Raw genomic sequence first — 16,905 nt, 5'->3', positions numbered from 1 at the left:
AAAGATTTCACCCAGAGAACATCTCTTCTTCCCTCTCTAGCAACTTCATGAACAATATAACATTTATTTAGAGCCAGTGAGGACTGAGGGCAAGCAAAGACTCTTGCCGCTAGCCTATTCATGAGTGACACCCCAGCTTGGTGTGAAGCCCACATGAGCCCCAGCCATGGTTCTAGTACCATGGACAGGGCTGGGCCAAGGCTGCTGCAGAGGGGCCAAGGCTAGGGGGCTCCGCGGAGGCAGGGCAAAGCATCAATAACCCCTGTAGCAAAGGAGTTTCAAGAAATTGAGAGAGATAAGGAGACTGTAAACATCAAGAAAGTACAGAGAAGCTTGATACCCAAGAGAACAGAGGGAAAAGCTAACTTAAATAAGGCTACGCCCAACTTTTCTGGAGCTTCAGGTGCGAAGGTTGTTTCTGGGGAAATGGGGCAGATAGATCATGTGGGTTGTTTATAGTGAAACTCAGGCACTGGGGTGCAGGAGTTTAGATAGGGAATGGTTGTATGTAATATATACACATACATATATGGAATGTGCAAATTATAACAAAAAATAAAATATCTAAGAGATGAACTAAAATGTTTAAGAACCACTACTCTAATGCATTTGAATAAAAAGAAACCACTTGACAGTAGTTCAGCTACAAACACGGTACCCTAGTAAGGTGCACCAAGCTTTCTTGAATTCCTCAACCGGTATTCATCAGCCATGTCCACTTCACACAAAGACTGTCAGCACTTTGGAGCAGGGATTAGGCTCTTGCCTTGTGACTTTGCAATGCCTTCAGAACAAAGGCCTCACCTTTACCTAGAACTGCTGTATATTATGGTACCCAGAGAACAACATGAAGATGAGAAGAGGAAGTGAATGTGGATTACTCCTAAGTGGAATTAGCCACCTTGCACATCTACTCTCTATCAGCAGGAAGTACACTAAATCGAGATAAGATAGTTCTGAGAAATGCAGCAGCACTAGGGAAAAATTAAAATACTAAAGCCACAGTTAGTAAAATACTTCAGAGATGTACATATTTTCCATTGATACCCCCGTGGGGAATGGGGCATTTGGTAATAGGAAGCAGCTGCATCATCGGATGCACCAAGTTAAGGTGCACAGCAATCTACTTATATGGCTTGAAATGGTTTTAACTGACTGCAGGTTGTCTGTACTTCAAAGCCTTAAGGTTTAAATTCTGTATTTTAAAATCTGCATAAAGCTCCAGCTAAAGACCTAAAGTTTAGCTCCTGTATTTCTGCAACTTCCATCCTCTATATTCCTCTCAAAAAGAAAAAAATTCCCACACAACTTTTGAAATAATTGTGCCATTTGTGTCATAATGACTTTTCCAGAAATCTCTTTGGATGCTTATGACAGAGAATCACGATTCCAGAAAGGAAGCAGAAGTGGAACACAAAAAAAAAGTTTTAAACAACATGTATTTATGGAACTGTATTTAGTAATGAGGTAAGAAAAGTGTGCAAGTACGTTGTACCAAAGAACACATTACAGTGGGCACAAAGATGTATTTTATTAAGCGGAAATATATAAAATAGTAGTAAATTTCCCAAAATGCATTATAACATATGACATTTCCTACTGCTTCTCAAAGTGTACAAAAACACCTTCTTCACATACCTTTCAAAAGCAAGTCACAATCATGTCATATAGAAAGACAGAACTCCAGTCCTAAAGACCTAACAAGCAAAAAATACATGATGGGGAAAGTATAAATTTTAAAATCATACATGTGTATGCATGTATTCAGTCTCACATACATCCACCCTAACAAGCTGTTATTAGCCCTCACCCTCGTTAGCTTTGCAGAACCAAAATGAATCAGAGAGAATTACAGAATTTTAATATACAAGAAGGAATGAAATTCAATAAGTGTCAATCCCTTACACCTCTCCAAGCCAGCTGAAAACTGTAGGGTTGCCTTAGGTGGCAAGAAGTTGTTACCATTTCTGACACAAAAACTTGTGTTATAAGTGACAGTGAGGAAGAAAAGGATTTGATATTGAAATTACATGCTGCATTCCTAGGAGTGGAAATTACCAAAAAAAAAATAATTAATCTTTTAAACAGTCAAATAACAGAATCATTGAGGTGCAATAGTCATGGAATAGAACCTATAGAACAAAGGCAACCTAAAATTACAAGTTATAGATTTAACATTAATTTCACAAATTTTACAGAAATCCCTGGAGAGTGGCTTTTAAATAGACCCCAAACAATTAAAATCTATTTCTATCCAGACAACTAAGACCTCGTCTGGTACCACTATGTTGTTTCTTTTGGTTGTATGTTTGACATCTTTCACCACACATACATGTACTACTTACAACACATTCATCCCAGCAGCAAGTGCTACAGCACTGGGGAGGGTGTTCCAGTAACCTATTAAACTTCTCTCAGTGTTCCCATTCTCCTCTCTTCATTGGGAAATCCAGGCATGCAGTCAAGTTTAAGTAGGCAGGGAAAACTTTGTACCTTAAGCCCTTCAGCACATGACCTGTCTGCTGCTCTGTTTACACAGTACCTTGCACAACAGCCCCCCGCCCTTCTTTCTTGGTCCACAAGCACTGGACCACAATAAGCAGGTAGAACAGAAATAAATAGGTAGGATTTTTATGGGTGTCAGTTCCAGTCTCTATTGTAGAACTTAACCCATGCTTCAAAAAAAAAAAAAGTGGCACACTTGCATTCTAGTCATTAAATCACTCTATAAACTAATTTCTAAAAATATTTAATGATCACAGCTATTAGGACCACTTTGCAGGCTCCATTACAGTTTAGGGACCATTTTATTTAACTTACAGCACATGAAAGAGAGAAGCATAGGTTCTGATAGCAGTACTAAAGTCAGATTTTTAAGCCTTCATAGCTTAAGTACGTTCAGCACACATTTTTAGATCCTCGGATCTTTAATAGGAACAGTCAACTAAAAAGACTGCATTTGTCAGACTAGACTACTGATTTCAGGCAACCCCTCCCCAACCACGTGACTACATTCTGCACTCTATCAATTAAAACTTGTTTAATCTTAGTCACTATCATACATGCAAAGATTAAACAGTAACTTGCAATGGCCTGTGCCGTATACTGCTCACTTGGAATTTTGTTTTAGCAGAAGCTAAAGATTCCCAACATTTTGCTAAGCAACATCCTAATCTGAGAACAAGACAGGAATTATGAGATTCCTTTTCCTTTGAAATCATGTTGCGTTCCACAAGCATACCTTTCCTAATCCCTTTTCCACTACAGAGAGCAAAGGATCAGATTCTCTTTCCTTAAGTGTTTGAATAGGCACCAGCTCCCAAACTGCAACGCGGGCGCTTCTGGTGATCTCAAAGGCCATGATCAGGGGTCTGTAATCAGTAAAACAAAGTATTTTCAACAGATACTAAAAATCAATAATATTCTGCAACTGACAGGTCAGTTAATCAAAGTTCAGAAAATACTGATTTAAGGCAATACCATTGCCCACAGAGACATAATTGGTAAATTATACACATACAATTACCAAACATCTTACTGATTTCCTCACTCAACAAGCCTTTTCCACTCTGTCTCTGAAAGCAAGGCCTCACTAACAGAACTTTTAAGGCACTATTAGATACCTGCTAATTAACTAAGACAGAATTACAAAACCAGAGGCCAGCAGTGTTAATAAGTGCAAAAGACTTCCCATTGGGATCTGGAAACAGATATCTGTGTTTGCACAGATATGAGCTCAGGCTAACAACTCACGCTAGCTGCCACCTTTTGTGTTTTGCACTGCCTCTGCCTCTGCTTCCAAGGGAGCCCCAGGCTTGGGAGACTCAAGCTGGCTTCAAGCAGGCAGTTGCATAGGCCATTACAGACGCAGATTTGCTGGGAAAAGCTCTCAAGAGACATCCCCAAAGTATCAGTATTAACCAGTTAATTTATTGATTTAATACATGCATAAAATACCCAGGAAAATGAAAACTTAACTGTCTTCAGTTAATGAACTAACTCTTACAGTCACTTGTCAAAATTAAAGCATCCACAAAGCCAGCAGTCAGCCTAGTTTCAACTGACCTATTACCTGTTTTAAGTAACACATTCCCTAAATCATACACAGCCAGACTTCCTAGCATTCAGAACCGTACTGTCTGCTTCAACAGAGCAGCGCACACTGGAAACTGATGCTTCGTGGTACTTGTGACACTGGAAACGCAAACAGGTTCTCTGTATTACCTGTACATTTTTAGACTTTACTAAGTCTCAGTTCATAACAAGCTGATGAACTAATTCTTGTCTGGCTTTTTAGAAAAAAGGTGCTAAGCACTGACTTCTCTATTACACAATTTATAGATAGGTTTTTATCAAAGGATCACATTTAACCTGAAAAACCAGGCACGTCATGCTGAAGGACCTGAGTATTTCCAAATCAAAGTAGTCTAAATCTAAAAAAAGATTTAACAGTTTTGAAACCATGAAAATTTGTTTGTTGCTCTTGATAAATCACAAAGATAAAAATTCAGTAGTCAAATCAACACGTGCTTTAGGACAAGAGCACAAACAGGCAGCACTTGCTGATATCTTGCAAAAAGTGCTAGATAGATCACTACTATTAAGAACAGCTATAGCCAGTGCAATCTCTCATCTCGTGCCTTGCAAACTTTACTTAAATCTGTAAGACACTAGGCATGTTCTTAATCATCATAAAAGATAATTTTTGTACCTAAGCTAGCAGACAGTGTCTAATATCCAAAATATGCAGAGAAACAAAGATTAAACATACTGATTGAGTTTCTCTAAAAAAATCAAACAGTGGTGTATCAGAGGTCTGACACAAAAATAAAAGCGCCAAGCAGACCAATTAAATAAGAATGGAGTCCACCACTTTCAATTTTTAAAATGCATATCATTCTCCTAACGTAAAAAAGTTTTGAAGATGCAACTTGAATTGAATCTCTAAAAGACATTAAGATATATGTTATAACTTTCATGCCATCATATATAAATTCTGTATCATCAGACATGAAAATGACAAAAACTTTTTTGCATGTTTTTTTCCGAGAAATGACACTTTTGCAACCATACAGCTTTAGAAATTGAGGCTTAGAGAAAGATCAATTTTTGTGACACCTGTAATAAAAATCTCTAAACCTAGTAAAGCTGCTTTTGACCCAAATACTTACACTAACTTCTACTTCATGTCAATCAATCATTAGGCAGCTCTACCTTACAACTAAAATAATTCACTATTACAAATATTCTTTATGAAAAAGTTGCCTTTGATACAGAATTGTTGATCTTAAGACTATCAGGTTAATAAGGTATAATTAAATCCAGACATTTAAGTGCAAGCTTGCAGGGAAGAAAATTACCTCAGGAACAAAACAGTAATTCCTCCTGTGCACATTATTTTGAATTCAACTCCTTGCTTTAGTGGTTTTGGGAACTGGCAAAACAGGAAAATCTTGAAAAGGGTGTCTAAACACCTAACCTGGGTTTTGTTCGCTTAAGACAGGTTAATAATCCATTGCTAGTGGCAGTTCTTTTGTAAGAAGGGACATCGACTACTGACTGACAAGATTCTTTTTGCTGAAGAGGCTCTTTTTAAAATATATGCTTACTGCAAAACAAATCAACTAAGCACACACTGTAAGAACTGATGTAACAGGTAGACGGTGCAAATTAATCTGCATGACAAGGAAGATTCCCCCCCCAAGTTACTTCAGAGAAGCTGCTTAGAGGAATCAAGGTACACAGACGCTTCTCATTTCACTGCGCATATATGACTGGGATGTGGAATGCGCTCTCACTGTGTTCAGACCTGTCCCAGATTTCCCTCTGATTTGAAACAGAAGGGAGAAAGAGTCTTTCTCCCCAGCGCTGGCAGCTATCCTCCGTGCAAGGGAGGGCTCTTACCACCAGGTTCAACGGCACGTTTCGGTTATCTTTAAAGAACGAAAACCAACCACCTCTCTTCGCGAGACAAAAGCGGCTCACGCCAAGTGCTCGCAGCCCAGGCTGCCCAAGAGGCGACAAAACAGAGGGGGCTCAGCCAGCCGGGCAGCGAAGGGGGCTGAGCCGGCGCCGCCCCGGGAAGGCAGGCATCGCCTCACAGCCCTGGACAAGCGGCTCCGCACGGAAGGCTACCTTGGAGCACATGCCCGAGGGGGGAGCGTGTTTAAATGGCTGTGTGCGGGGACTGGAAAGAAGATTAAATCCCACCTGTGCCAGGAGGAAAGGACAGTCCAACCTCCCGCACTGCCAGGGCCCAAGCTAGCCCCACGGGCAGCTGGCAGGGAGGGGCGGCGGGCCGAGGCGGTTCAGGTGTCGCTGTAAAGGAAGGGGCAGAGGGGGGAGGCTAGAGAGTTCAGGTCGTCGACCTCCGTCCCCCCCACGCACCCCAGGTAGGAGAGAGGGCTGGGGAAGCCGACCGGCTCGGGGCTCCTCGGGCGCCAGGAAGAGAAAGCAGGGCTCGGGCTCCCCCGAGCCCCGGCTCCGAGAAGCGGGGTGAGGGGCGGCCGGCGCCCCTGCCCCGCCGTGCGCCGAGCTCGGAGCGGGGGGGCAGCGGGGCGCGGGCCCCGGGGGCAGCGGCGCCCCGGCCCTTCCCCCCTCTCCTTTTCTTTCCCCTCTCCAGCCGGGCAAGCCCCGTTTCCTCTCGGCGGCAGCCGAGGGCGCTCCTCGGGGCTGGGTGGGGAGAGGGAGCGGCAGGAGCCAGCGCCGGTAGCGCCTTTTCTCTGCTGCCGCCGCGGCGGCAGGCGGCCAGGCCGGAGGGGGCTGCGCAGCCCGCTCCCCGCCCCGCCGCGCCTCCCCTCCCGGGGCTCACCTCCTCGATGGCCGCCACCGTGTTCCTGCACTGGGCCATCCGGGTGGTGAAGTTGGAGGCGGTAGGTGACTTGTAATCCTCATTGGTCTCGGACACGAATTCCGACACGGAGATCTGGTCCGGCATGGCGGGGCGGGGATGAGTGGGGCGAGGGGAGGGGGGAAAAGCAGGCGGCTCCGGGAGGGAGGGCCCAGGGGGGGCTCCCCCCTCACATCGCTCGGCAACCGGCGGCGGCAGCGCCCTCCTCGCAGTCCCGCCGTCTGGAGGGGTGTTGTTCCTCCGTCGCCACACAAGGAAATTCCCCGCACCCACACTCCTCCTCCTCCTTCTCCCCGCGCGGTCACGCAGCACCGGGGGCCGGGCACACGCCCAGCGGCGAGCGGCGGGGAGGCGGCGGCGGGAGCTGCTTTCACACCCCGCCCTCCCTCTCGCTTTCTCCCTCACGCACACACACAAGGCGGAGGCGGGCCGAGGCGCGGCCGCATGATCCCCTCTTCAGCCTCCGCACGCCCGGAGACCTGCAGCCAGGCGCTCGCCCCCCGGCGCCCGCCCAGCGAAGATGGCGGCCCCCTCCCTCCTCCCTCCCGAACCGCGCCGCGGGGAGAGGAGCGGGCAGGCGTGAGGGGGGCGGCGCGGGTCTAACAGCAGGCACCGGCTGGGAAGTCCCAGGGACAGGCAGGACAAATCCAGCCGTGTAATTAAAGACCGAGTCTGACAACAACAAGAACCAAGGGCAGGGGAAGGTGAGGTGCGATGCCTACCTGATGCCCACAGGACAGGTCTCTGGGCTCTCCCCTCCGTCGCCGCCCGGAGGTGGCAGGGACAATCTCTTCCCTCACAGTTCATAATCTATATTTTGACAGTTTAATCTTTTTTTTACGAGTTTGCTGCCTAGTTTCCAGGGAGCTAAAGTTGAGAAACGCTGTCATTCCCAAGAGGTCCGTGCAAAATTACTTTCAGGCTGAGTAACGTTTATATCTAAATTTTTAGAAAGCTTCTGTGCTTGAAGAGGAAGCGTGGTTATCAGAGGAGGAGACTCTTTGTTCTTTAATATAAAGCCACAAGGATTAATTGAGGCAAAAAGTCCAAAACTCGGCCCCAGCAGTGGCATTCGTGACTGACGCAGCAGAGGGGAGATTGGCATGGTGTCACTGAGCAGGCATGGTGCTTGCTTGCTTTGGGAATGGGGGGTGTGATCAACGGCAGTGGTTTCTCTTGGCTTCAAAGCTCTTAGGACTTCCAGCCCGTTAGTGCAGAAAGCTTTGGAAGGCTGTATTTTTGGCCCAGACACTCTCTTGTGGCTCTTTCACTCCCTTCTGGTGATGCAGTTACTGACTTTCTATTAGTGATGCTTTATTACTGTGATTTAAAACTCTCCAGGGAATTCTGATGAGTAAGCAGGTACTCTTTTGCTGCCATTTGTAAAATGTCCAAATAAATAACTGCAGGCCTACTCAGTTGTTACTGCCCTTTACAATCCTTGTTACTGTTACACAAAGTTCCCCTTTAACATAAGCGATTAAGCTTGTCAACCATATTTTACTCATTATAGCAAAGCAGATGAATGGGCAGTGGTTATCTGCATATCCTTTCCTTATTCTTACTAGTTTTTCCATTCTAACTGCTCTGTATTTTCTCTTATAAAAATCACCACCATTATTTTGCTTTTAACTTATGTCTCCATATAATTTTGTGTTATAAACCCCTCTCTTCCTTAAGACTTGTGCATGTTTCAGTTAATCAGGCATGTACAGGTATAAATTGTTTCGGTGCTAGTGCATTAAGCTTCTTGTCTGTATTTGTATGTCACATAATAAATGAGTATATTTGTGACCAGACTGAGTATAAATATTCATTCTTGCTAAAAACCTGTGTGATGTTACATCTTCATTTTTATATCAGCTGATGGTGATACCCTTAGAGCAATACTTATCACACTCTTACCCAAACAAGCATTCTTAAACTATCTATCATATCTTCCAATGTGGCATACATATTTAGAAATTTTGAATGTGATGGAAAACCTGGGATATGAAAGGCAAATAATACTAGACTTTTACTCTTTGCAACTGCTCTTCTATCCAGGAGTAGTCTGAATCTGCAGCATATCAATGTAGTATTTAGTGGTTGTATCTTCAGTTTCATACTGGAGTATATAAAACTAAGTATCATCCTGGAATGAATCTTTACATTCAATAGACTATATTTACACATCAAGTTAGGTTAGAAGATTGCAGTGATTTCTGCAGATCTTTTAAGTTAATCGATTAAAAAATTTGCTGGCCCAATGAAACTGCTAGGCCTTTTTGCTTGACTGAGCTTCACTCAGCTCTCCTTTTTCTGAAGCTAAAGACTTGAGCTTGGGTGAACTTTCTAGAAGAGATCTGGTCTTGATATAAAGGCTCAACAGTTTGGAGAATCCACTGCTTCTGTTAGTGTTTTATGTGTTTTATGGCAACAGCTAGTCACAATTACTGTGTCTTCAAGCTATTGCTTCTTATTACAATATTTTTAGTAGGTTAAGGAGGAGCTATTCGGTACTCAGACTTTCCTCCCTATGAGCATTCTTGTACACTATAATGAAATCATTTCTCAGTTTTGTTTCTTGATAAACCAAGCTGATCAACTCTCCTCTTTTAAAGAGGGCAAAGCTAATTTGAATTGCTTTGCATTGGCCACAAACCAAGACTGAGTACACAGATGGTGACTGTGGGTCAACTGACATGTGGCAACTCGTTACTCTGCAGTAACACTTTTATTCGTGTGTGCAAGTCCTGTGTCTCTCACTGAAAGGGTATTTTCTCAGCCCTTCCATCACTTTTATAGTTCTAACACCTCAATAAATTATTTTCCTGGTCCTCTACTCCCTCGCTGTTACATTTGTATCATTAGACTTTGTGGTCCCAGTATTATACTGGCTCATCTGCCTCTCCGCTCTGGCCTCTGGGTATTTATGAGCGAGTCTTTCAGCACCCAGCCCCATTCTTTGAATCCGTGAATAACTGTTGCAGTGGAATGGCTCGATAATGAGACAACAGTGAACGAGGCTTACTTATGCGGGATCTGGTACTACTATTTTGTCACTAGGTTTTTCCTACTTGCTTGCTCAAGGTTGTACTTCTCCTCTGGCTTTGGATACTCCTTCCTTCCTTCCTTCCGTCCTTCCTTCCGTCCTTCCTTCCTGATGAAACGTCACTGTCGTCTTTGACCCCGTCATGCAGTTAGAGGTCTTCTACTAAAGAGAAATAAATACAGAAACACTTTCCAAAGGTCCAAGCTCTGCACATTGCTCTGCTGAAAAGCTTCTAGTATTGTGTATATGCATAGACTACAACTTCATAAAATGGTGTGAAATATCAGGATTTAGGTCTCTTTCCCTTGCAGAAGATATGAAAATAAGAATACTTGATTTGTACAAACATTTCTTCCTACACTGACTTTAAACCAGCATTAATGGTTTCATCAGTCAGTGTTGTGAAGACACGTCAGACCTTCAAAATCATAAGATAGATTTAAAAATAACTAATATTCTTCTCTTTTGGGTTTTTGAGCCGTTAGAAATCTTATCTTTATGTCAAAATATTTATTTACATCACTGCCAGTAAGTAAGGACCAGGTGCTATACAGACACAGAACAATAAGGTAGACTCTGGAGATCTGAATGTCTAAAATTAGCTAATGGAAAGGCAATTGAGTAAATACAAGGAAATCTGGACCATTATTGATCCGTATGACAGTCTGTGATCTTCACACACTGTTGCCCAGATGTTTCTTAAGACATTTTAAGAAGAGTTTTCAAGTATTATGAGATAGCTTGAGATGTTTAAGGGGGAATTATTACAAGAATGAGGGTCAGAGTGAGAGAAAGTGCCCAGGACCTTGTGTCCTTGAAATTTAACAGCTCAGAGTTGGGGTTAACATCATGGATCAAAGAGAAGCAAAAGTTAATGTCAGTTTAATGAGAGGACATGCTAAAGGAGTTGTGAGAATAGCAGGGAGAGAACATGATGAGCTGGTTAGCATAGTCGATCTCTCAAGCAGCAGCCTGGGATAGGACTCAAAACATGTAAGGGATATTTTTTTTCCTACAGCAGTTGTGTCATCATTGCCCTTCACTAACTAGCTCAATAACAGATCGTTTCATAGGATTCGCTCTGTCTCACTTTCTTTGTTATCAGTGTTTTTTCACAGAATTTCTTTCTTTGATAGTTTCAGGTACTTTGAGGAAATATTTTTTCTTGGCCTTCTTTGTATGTACTCAGTATTTACAAGGATTCTGAAGTGTATCTGTTAATTCTATTAAAAGTGAACACAACAAGAAGGTGGTTCATAGCAAATCTCATTACCCTCATTGCTTATCTTTGAACTTAAAAAATAAGCTTGCAAATAAATGTAGTCTGTCAGCTCCTAATTACTGGATGACAATTTTCAGGCAGGTAGATGTAAAAAAACTAGTTCCCACAGTTCTGGCGAAAGGCTTCTCATGATTTCTAAAGGTACAACCCCCCAAAAGAACAGATATTAGGTTATTTTTAAGTACCTCCTATGATTTTGGAGGTCTAACTCATGTTTTAATTATACCAATTACAGCATGCAGCAGCTGAGTTTTGGCAGAGCTACACCATTTTTTAAATTTGAATTTGGTAGTAATATCTTATGGTCACAGTGTTTGTAAGGCATGCCCGGGATGAATATGTGTACTCTTGTGTGTTATATAGAGTGTTTCAGGTTTTTGGAATCCAGTGTTCACTTCAGTGGGTCAGACTGAATATGTCTGCATGGCTCTTTCGAGATGTCCTCAAGTGCTGCCCCTCTCATGGTGCCACAGGCCAGACTGTGTTGTGTAGATCAAGCTGCAGGCCCCTGGGCCATCTCTAGAATGCATATTGGATGGGAAGCCCTCAGGGACACCAAGTGCTGAAGAGTTATCTTGCTACAGTCCCAGAAAGGTTCTTCTAATGTTCATGCTGTACAGATTGTGCTTCCTCTGGATGGCCTGCTACTTCACCCTTTGTCATTATCCTTAGCCGCCACAACCTTTCAGGTTAACATCAGGAGAGGAAAACGTGCTCTTCCTAGAACCTAGGCAATCATAAACACCACCGCGATCACATGTTCACATGAACAAGCAGATCATAGAGGGTCACTTCTCAAGCCTCATGTCACCCTGAACCACATCCTTCCTGTCAGCAGCTCAGCTGTGCCCAAAGAAGATAACACAATGGAGGTAGACTGCCGTTCTGTAGACGTGCCTTTTTGATTTTACTCTGATCCTACAGCCCCAGATCACCAATGAAAATAGTTAAGATCATTAGTCTGTGGGCTGCTTTTGCACTCACCAGATCATATTCAGGACACGGCGCTCTGTTGCATCAGCTCCCTGATGTGTAACTTGGGATGAGGTGATTTCTTTTCTGAGAAAATACAGAATTACAATTCGGTGCCAGAATCAGCAAAGTTTCGGGTGACAGGACTTACATGGAAGACAAGTAAATTGTGTTTAGGAATGAAAAGACATTAGTTCCCATGGGCACAAAGTGAAGAGACATGAAGAATGTTCTCAGATCCAAGAATTTTTAGAAAGAGAAAAAAAAAAAAGCCTGTATTGTTGTCAAACACAAAGCACCTTTATTTCTCTCATAAATTCGCTGTCAAGGAGAGAGTCCTGAAAGTTGGTTCAGAAAACAACAGTGCTCCATTGCCCTACTGGAATTTGGAAACTAGCAAGTGGTGTCTCTTCAAAAAGACAACTGAGAATACTATGAAATCCTAAGAAATTTAATGCAATTTCATCTGGCCAGGGCCTGAGTAGGACAGAGAAAGAAAGACTGTCAAAGAAGGGAACTAAGAGTGAAGTTCACTTGGCTTTAACATGGAAAATAAGCATAGAAATTCAGAGTTCCCCCATTGCAATGAAGTGTGGCTCAAAAAAAAGTAGAATTTCACAAAAGAGCATAACTCTAGTCTCCCAGAGACAGGCTTCCAATCAAGAGTGAAGCATATGTGATCATGTATTTTATCAATGTCTGTTAAATAAAATATGATGACCTTTAAGGTGGAGAATACATTTAGAAACAAAAATAAGTCTTCTAGCCTGAAGTCTTCTATCCTTGTATGGTAAAGTCCTCACCTATTCAAACTTATGCCAGATCACCTGCCTTGAATGAGACTATCTGGCGGTGTTGAACTAACTGCCTTGGATGTGTTTCAGGGGCCATCCTTTGCTGCATTAGTTGGTTGCCTGCAGCTGATTATCTGGAATCCGTGGAAAGTGGTAGGAAATGTTAATTTACTCTGTGGGATGACTGCTTGGTGATGGGGGACATGGCAGGTCCTAGGCAGTGCAGAAGGGAACTCCCTTCAGAGGTCTTGAATTCTGCCCAACCAAGCTCCTGCTCTGCAAGTGCTCCTGATGCTTGTACTTGGCTAGTTTGGCATTTCAGACCTACAAAGGGCCTGCATCCTCCTGGGGGAAGTCATAGCAGCTGAGTAGTAGGGAAAGAGCCTACAGAATCTGTACAACTTGGGCCAGCCTGTGCCTCAGGAGGCTCTCAGGCAGGAAGGATTCTGTGGAGAAGGTGCTTCCCTGAAGTTATACCAAGAAGACATAGTTTGTATAGCACCATGCCATGACTATAGAATAGAACAGAATAGAATGTTTCAGTTGGAAAGGACCTGCAACAGTCATCCAGTCCAACTGCCTGACCACTTCAGGGCTGACCAAAAGTTAAAGCACATTATTAAGGACATTGTCCAAATGCCTCTTAAACACTGACAGGCCTGGGGCATCAGACACCTCTCTGGGAAGCCTGTTCCAGTGTTTGACCACCCCCTTGGTAAAGGAATGCTTCCTAATGTCTAGTCTGAACCTCCTCTGACACAGCTTCGAACCATTCCCACGTGTCCTATCATTGGATATCAGGGAGAAGAGATCAGCACTTCCTTCTCCACTTCCCCTCTTCAGGATGCTCTAGAGACCAATGAGGTCGCCCCTCAGGCTCCTTTTCTCCAAACTAGACAAACCCAGGGTCCTTAGCTGCTCCTCATAGGACATGCCTTCCAGCCCTTTCACCAGCTTTGTTGCCCTCCTCTGGATGCATTCAAGGGCTTTCACATCCTTCTTAAATTATGGAGCCCAGAACTGCACACGGTACTCAAGGTGAGGCTGCACCAACGCCGAATACAGCAGGGTAATCACCTCTTTTGACTGGCTGGTTATGCTGTGTTTGATGCAGCCCAGGATGCAGTTTGCCAGGGCACACTGCTGACTCATATTGAGCCTGCTGTCAACAGCAGGCTCAGTGGATATGGATAATGACAGAAAAAAAAATCTATAGTGAAAAACTGTATATTTTTCTTGGGGATCGCTAAGATGTGCCCAGACTATTAGGAGGAAATCTTACATAGGTTTCACAAATTTGTGAAAAATGCTAGGACAGCTGTAATCAAAAACTTTTGTAGGGTGTGAGTCCGGTGCAAGAAGAACCCTGTCTCAGAGCTCTTCCTTTTATAGTCAGTGAGGAAATACTGTCTTATCTAGGCAAGGTAACTTGGGAAAGCAACATAGCACAAATGTCTCCTGGTTACGCACAGCCAAATTGACCACTGACCTTTGTCAGTGGAAAGCCCCAACTCTCACTTCTGAATCTAATTGCCATAAATATTTGTTTGGCTATCTTTTGAGGATACTCATACTTTTAAAAAGTTTCCATCCATATTTGTTTTTTCTTAATGTTATCTTCTAGTACATGGCATACTGAAATATGGAAGAAGTTAGTATGAGGTGTCTTAATGGCCTACAAAATTCAGCCCAAGAGTTAACTGATGGAGAAAGGGGAACTGAGAGTGAAAGCTGGGAGTGGACAAAAATTAGGATTAGGTTGTCCTTATGGATTAGTGCTGGTTGCACTGTTGCCAATATGGCCTACTCTCTGTGCTTATCTTAGGCATCCCAATAAGAAGATGCTTTACCAGGCATCACAGTGTCAGAATGGTGATGGCACCTGATTTATTACACCACGATGCCATGAGATTGCAAAGTGTGAGACATGACCTTGAGGCAAATACCAAGCCTGCCTTCTCTGCCTTGGCCAGTTTCTCAAGGGTCGCATGTCAACCCAAGCCTCATGGACTCATGGAGTTCCAGCCTGACTGCCTAGCTCCTTCTTGGAAACAGATTTGTGTGATCTGAAGGACCTTGCAGAACTTGTGCCAGAGTTTGAGGGGTAATAGCCTGTAGCATTGAATCATGTGACAGCAAGGAAATGGTCTTTCAGAAAGGTCAGGAGATGAAAAAGAAGAGGAAGTGGTGAGGGTAGAGAGTGAAGATGAAGGAGTAGTGTACCCTGTCTTGTCCAGCCTACAAGATGAGTCATGCTAATGCAGGACCACCTGACGAACTGTATTTGCAACATCTGCTTAAAACTTAGAGCTGAGCTGCCCACAGAGTTTAGCAGCTTTTGGGAGGACAAAGAACAACATCTCATGTCTACAGTATATTGCCAGTCCATCTCTGTGCTGAAGGGTGGCAGACTGGAGAAGACTCAGAAGGCAGATCAGCACTAGGCCATGCAGTACATTCCTCTTGCAGTACAGAGAACGTTAAATCTTGAATTAATGTCATATTTTCACTGTGTGCTCTTGTGTTCTTGCGCACTGGCCACAGGCAGAAGTAGCAATCATTCAAGAGTGTGATCATTGCCTATCCCAGTTGCTTCTGCTTGGGGAAAGGGAATTGAGGCGGCATATCACAACAGACAGGCTTCTCTAAAGCACGCAGTATAGAAGGCAGGTTTTGAGTGGCTAGCAACCTTGGGCTGAGGTGACCATGGGTGTAAGTGTCTGGCATTTGATATAGGGGTATTTTCTTATTGGTTTGGTCAGAGTTGGTTGATTTGACCTTGATGCTGTCTCTGAGGATGATTTACAGGGTAGTATTGGGACAGCAATTCCATCTTCCATTTCAGACTGTGCTTTGTATATCAGGCTTTTAGTTCATAAACTTCAATTCAATTGTGGGTCTGAATTTATGGAGTTATCCAACAGGAAGCATTTCCAGGCTGGTGGGCAGTGGATGCAGGATTGTGAATATACCTGTCTGAAGTTTCCATTAATAGCCTGTCAACATTTGGAGAGTTTGGAAATTTTTCTTTTACATCAGGGAGTTTGTCTTGAGAGACAGAAGTCAACAATTCAAATCTATGGATTAGATCAGTTCACTGCCTTCTAGACTTGAAACATTGTCCTTACTTTTCAGAAAATGTTCAACTGATGCAACTGAACATAATCAGCAGGCAAGACTGAGAACAGCCCCACTGGAGAACAGAGGATGGTCCATCTCCATTGAGAGGGACAGCTTTTCACATCTGTGGTGGTAAGTTCAAGGCTACAAAAATACAGCATGTGTCCTGGAGTGCAATCAGCCATAGTGCTAAGCTGCTAGAACAGTCCCTAGCATAGAATCATAGAATGTCCTGAGTTGGAAGGGACCCACAAGGATCATCGAGTCCAACTCCTGTCCCAGCACAGGACAAACCCAAATTCACCCCATGTCTCTGAGGGCATTGTCCAGGTGCTTCCTGAATAGCGTCAGGCTTGGTGCTGTGTCTGCCTCCCTGGGGAGCCTGTTCCAGTGCTCTACCACCCTCTGGGTGAAGAACCTTCTCCTAATATCCAGCCTAAACCTCTCCTGGCACATCTTCCTGCCATTCCCTTGGGTCCTGTCATTGGTCACCGGAGAGAAGAGATCAGCACCTGCCCCTTCTCCCCTTGTAAGGAAGCTGTAGACTACGATGAGGTGTCCCCTCAGTCTCCTCTTGGTTTGAATTCTTCAAGTCTTCCAGAAAATGTGTAAGCACATTTTGGGAGGTAGGACAATGTACTGTTTGTACACTAATATACAGTACTAAATGTACTTTCTGTTTTAAAATCCCTTAAGACAGACAACGAATTTGAAAATCACTGTAAGAATGTTGTAATCATTGGACTTCAAAAACAGCCATGTCTTCTGTACTGGATCTATGAGTCTAACTTCCCTTTCTCAGTATTCAGCTCTGAAAGTGAAACATTCTGATTCCAATTTAAAAACAAAATTA

At 43.5% G+C, this 16,905-nt stretch overlaps 1 protein-coding gene and 1 long non-coding RNA gene across 7 annotated transcripts in view; one reads left to right on the top strand and one right to left on the bottom strand.

The window, feature by feature from the left end:
* The window catches only part of ASAP2 (ArfGAP with SH3 domain, ankyrin repeat and PH domain 2), a 97,792-nt gene extending 90,479 nt beyond the window's left edge, over positions 1–7,313 (bottom strand). For all 3 annotated transcript variants that reach the window (XM_064448007.1, XM_064448008.1, XM_064448009.1), the window contains exon 1: positions 6,812–7,313. In XM_064448007.1, the coding sequence (XP_064304077.1) occupies positions 6,812–6,937 (126 nt within the window). In that variant the 5' untranslated portion in view covers positions 6,938–7,313. The remainder of the gene's footprint in view (positions 1–6,811) is intronic.
* Positions 6,784–16,905, top strand: part of LOC135312673 (uncharacterized) — a 51,746-nt gene continuing 41,624 nt past the window's right edge. For all 4 annotated transcript variants that reach the window (XR_010372359.1, XR_010372357.1, XR_010372360.1 and 1 more), the window contains exons 1-2: positions 6,784–6,872; positions 16,068–16,184. This is a non-coding gene — a long non-coding RNA (uncharacterized LOC135312673). The remainder of the gene's footprint in view (positions 6,873–16,067; positions 16,185–16,905) is intronic.

The sequence above is a fragment of the Phalacrocorax carbo genome, chromosome 3 (genome assembly GCF_963921805.1).
Source record: "Phalacrocorax carbo chromosome 3, bPhaCar2.1, whole genome shotgun sequence".
In the NCBI taxonomy this organism is placed as follows: Eukaryota; Metazoa; Chordata; class Aves; order Suliformes; family Phalacrocoracidae; genus Phalacrocorax; species Phalacrocorax carbo.
This window is presented reverse-complemented; position numbering and strand designations above follow the sequence as displayed.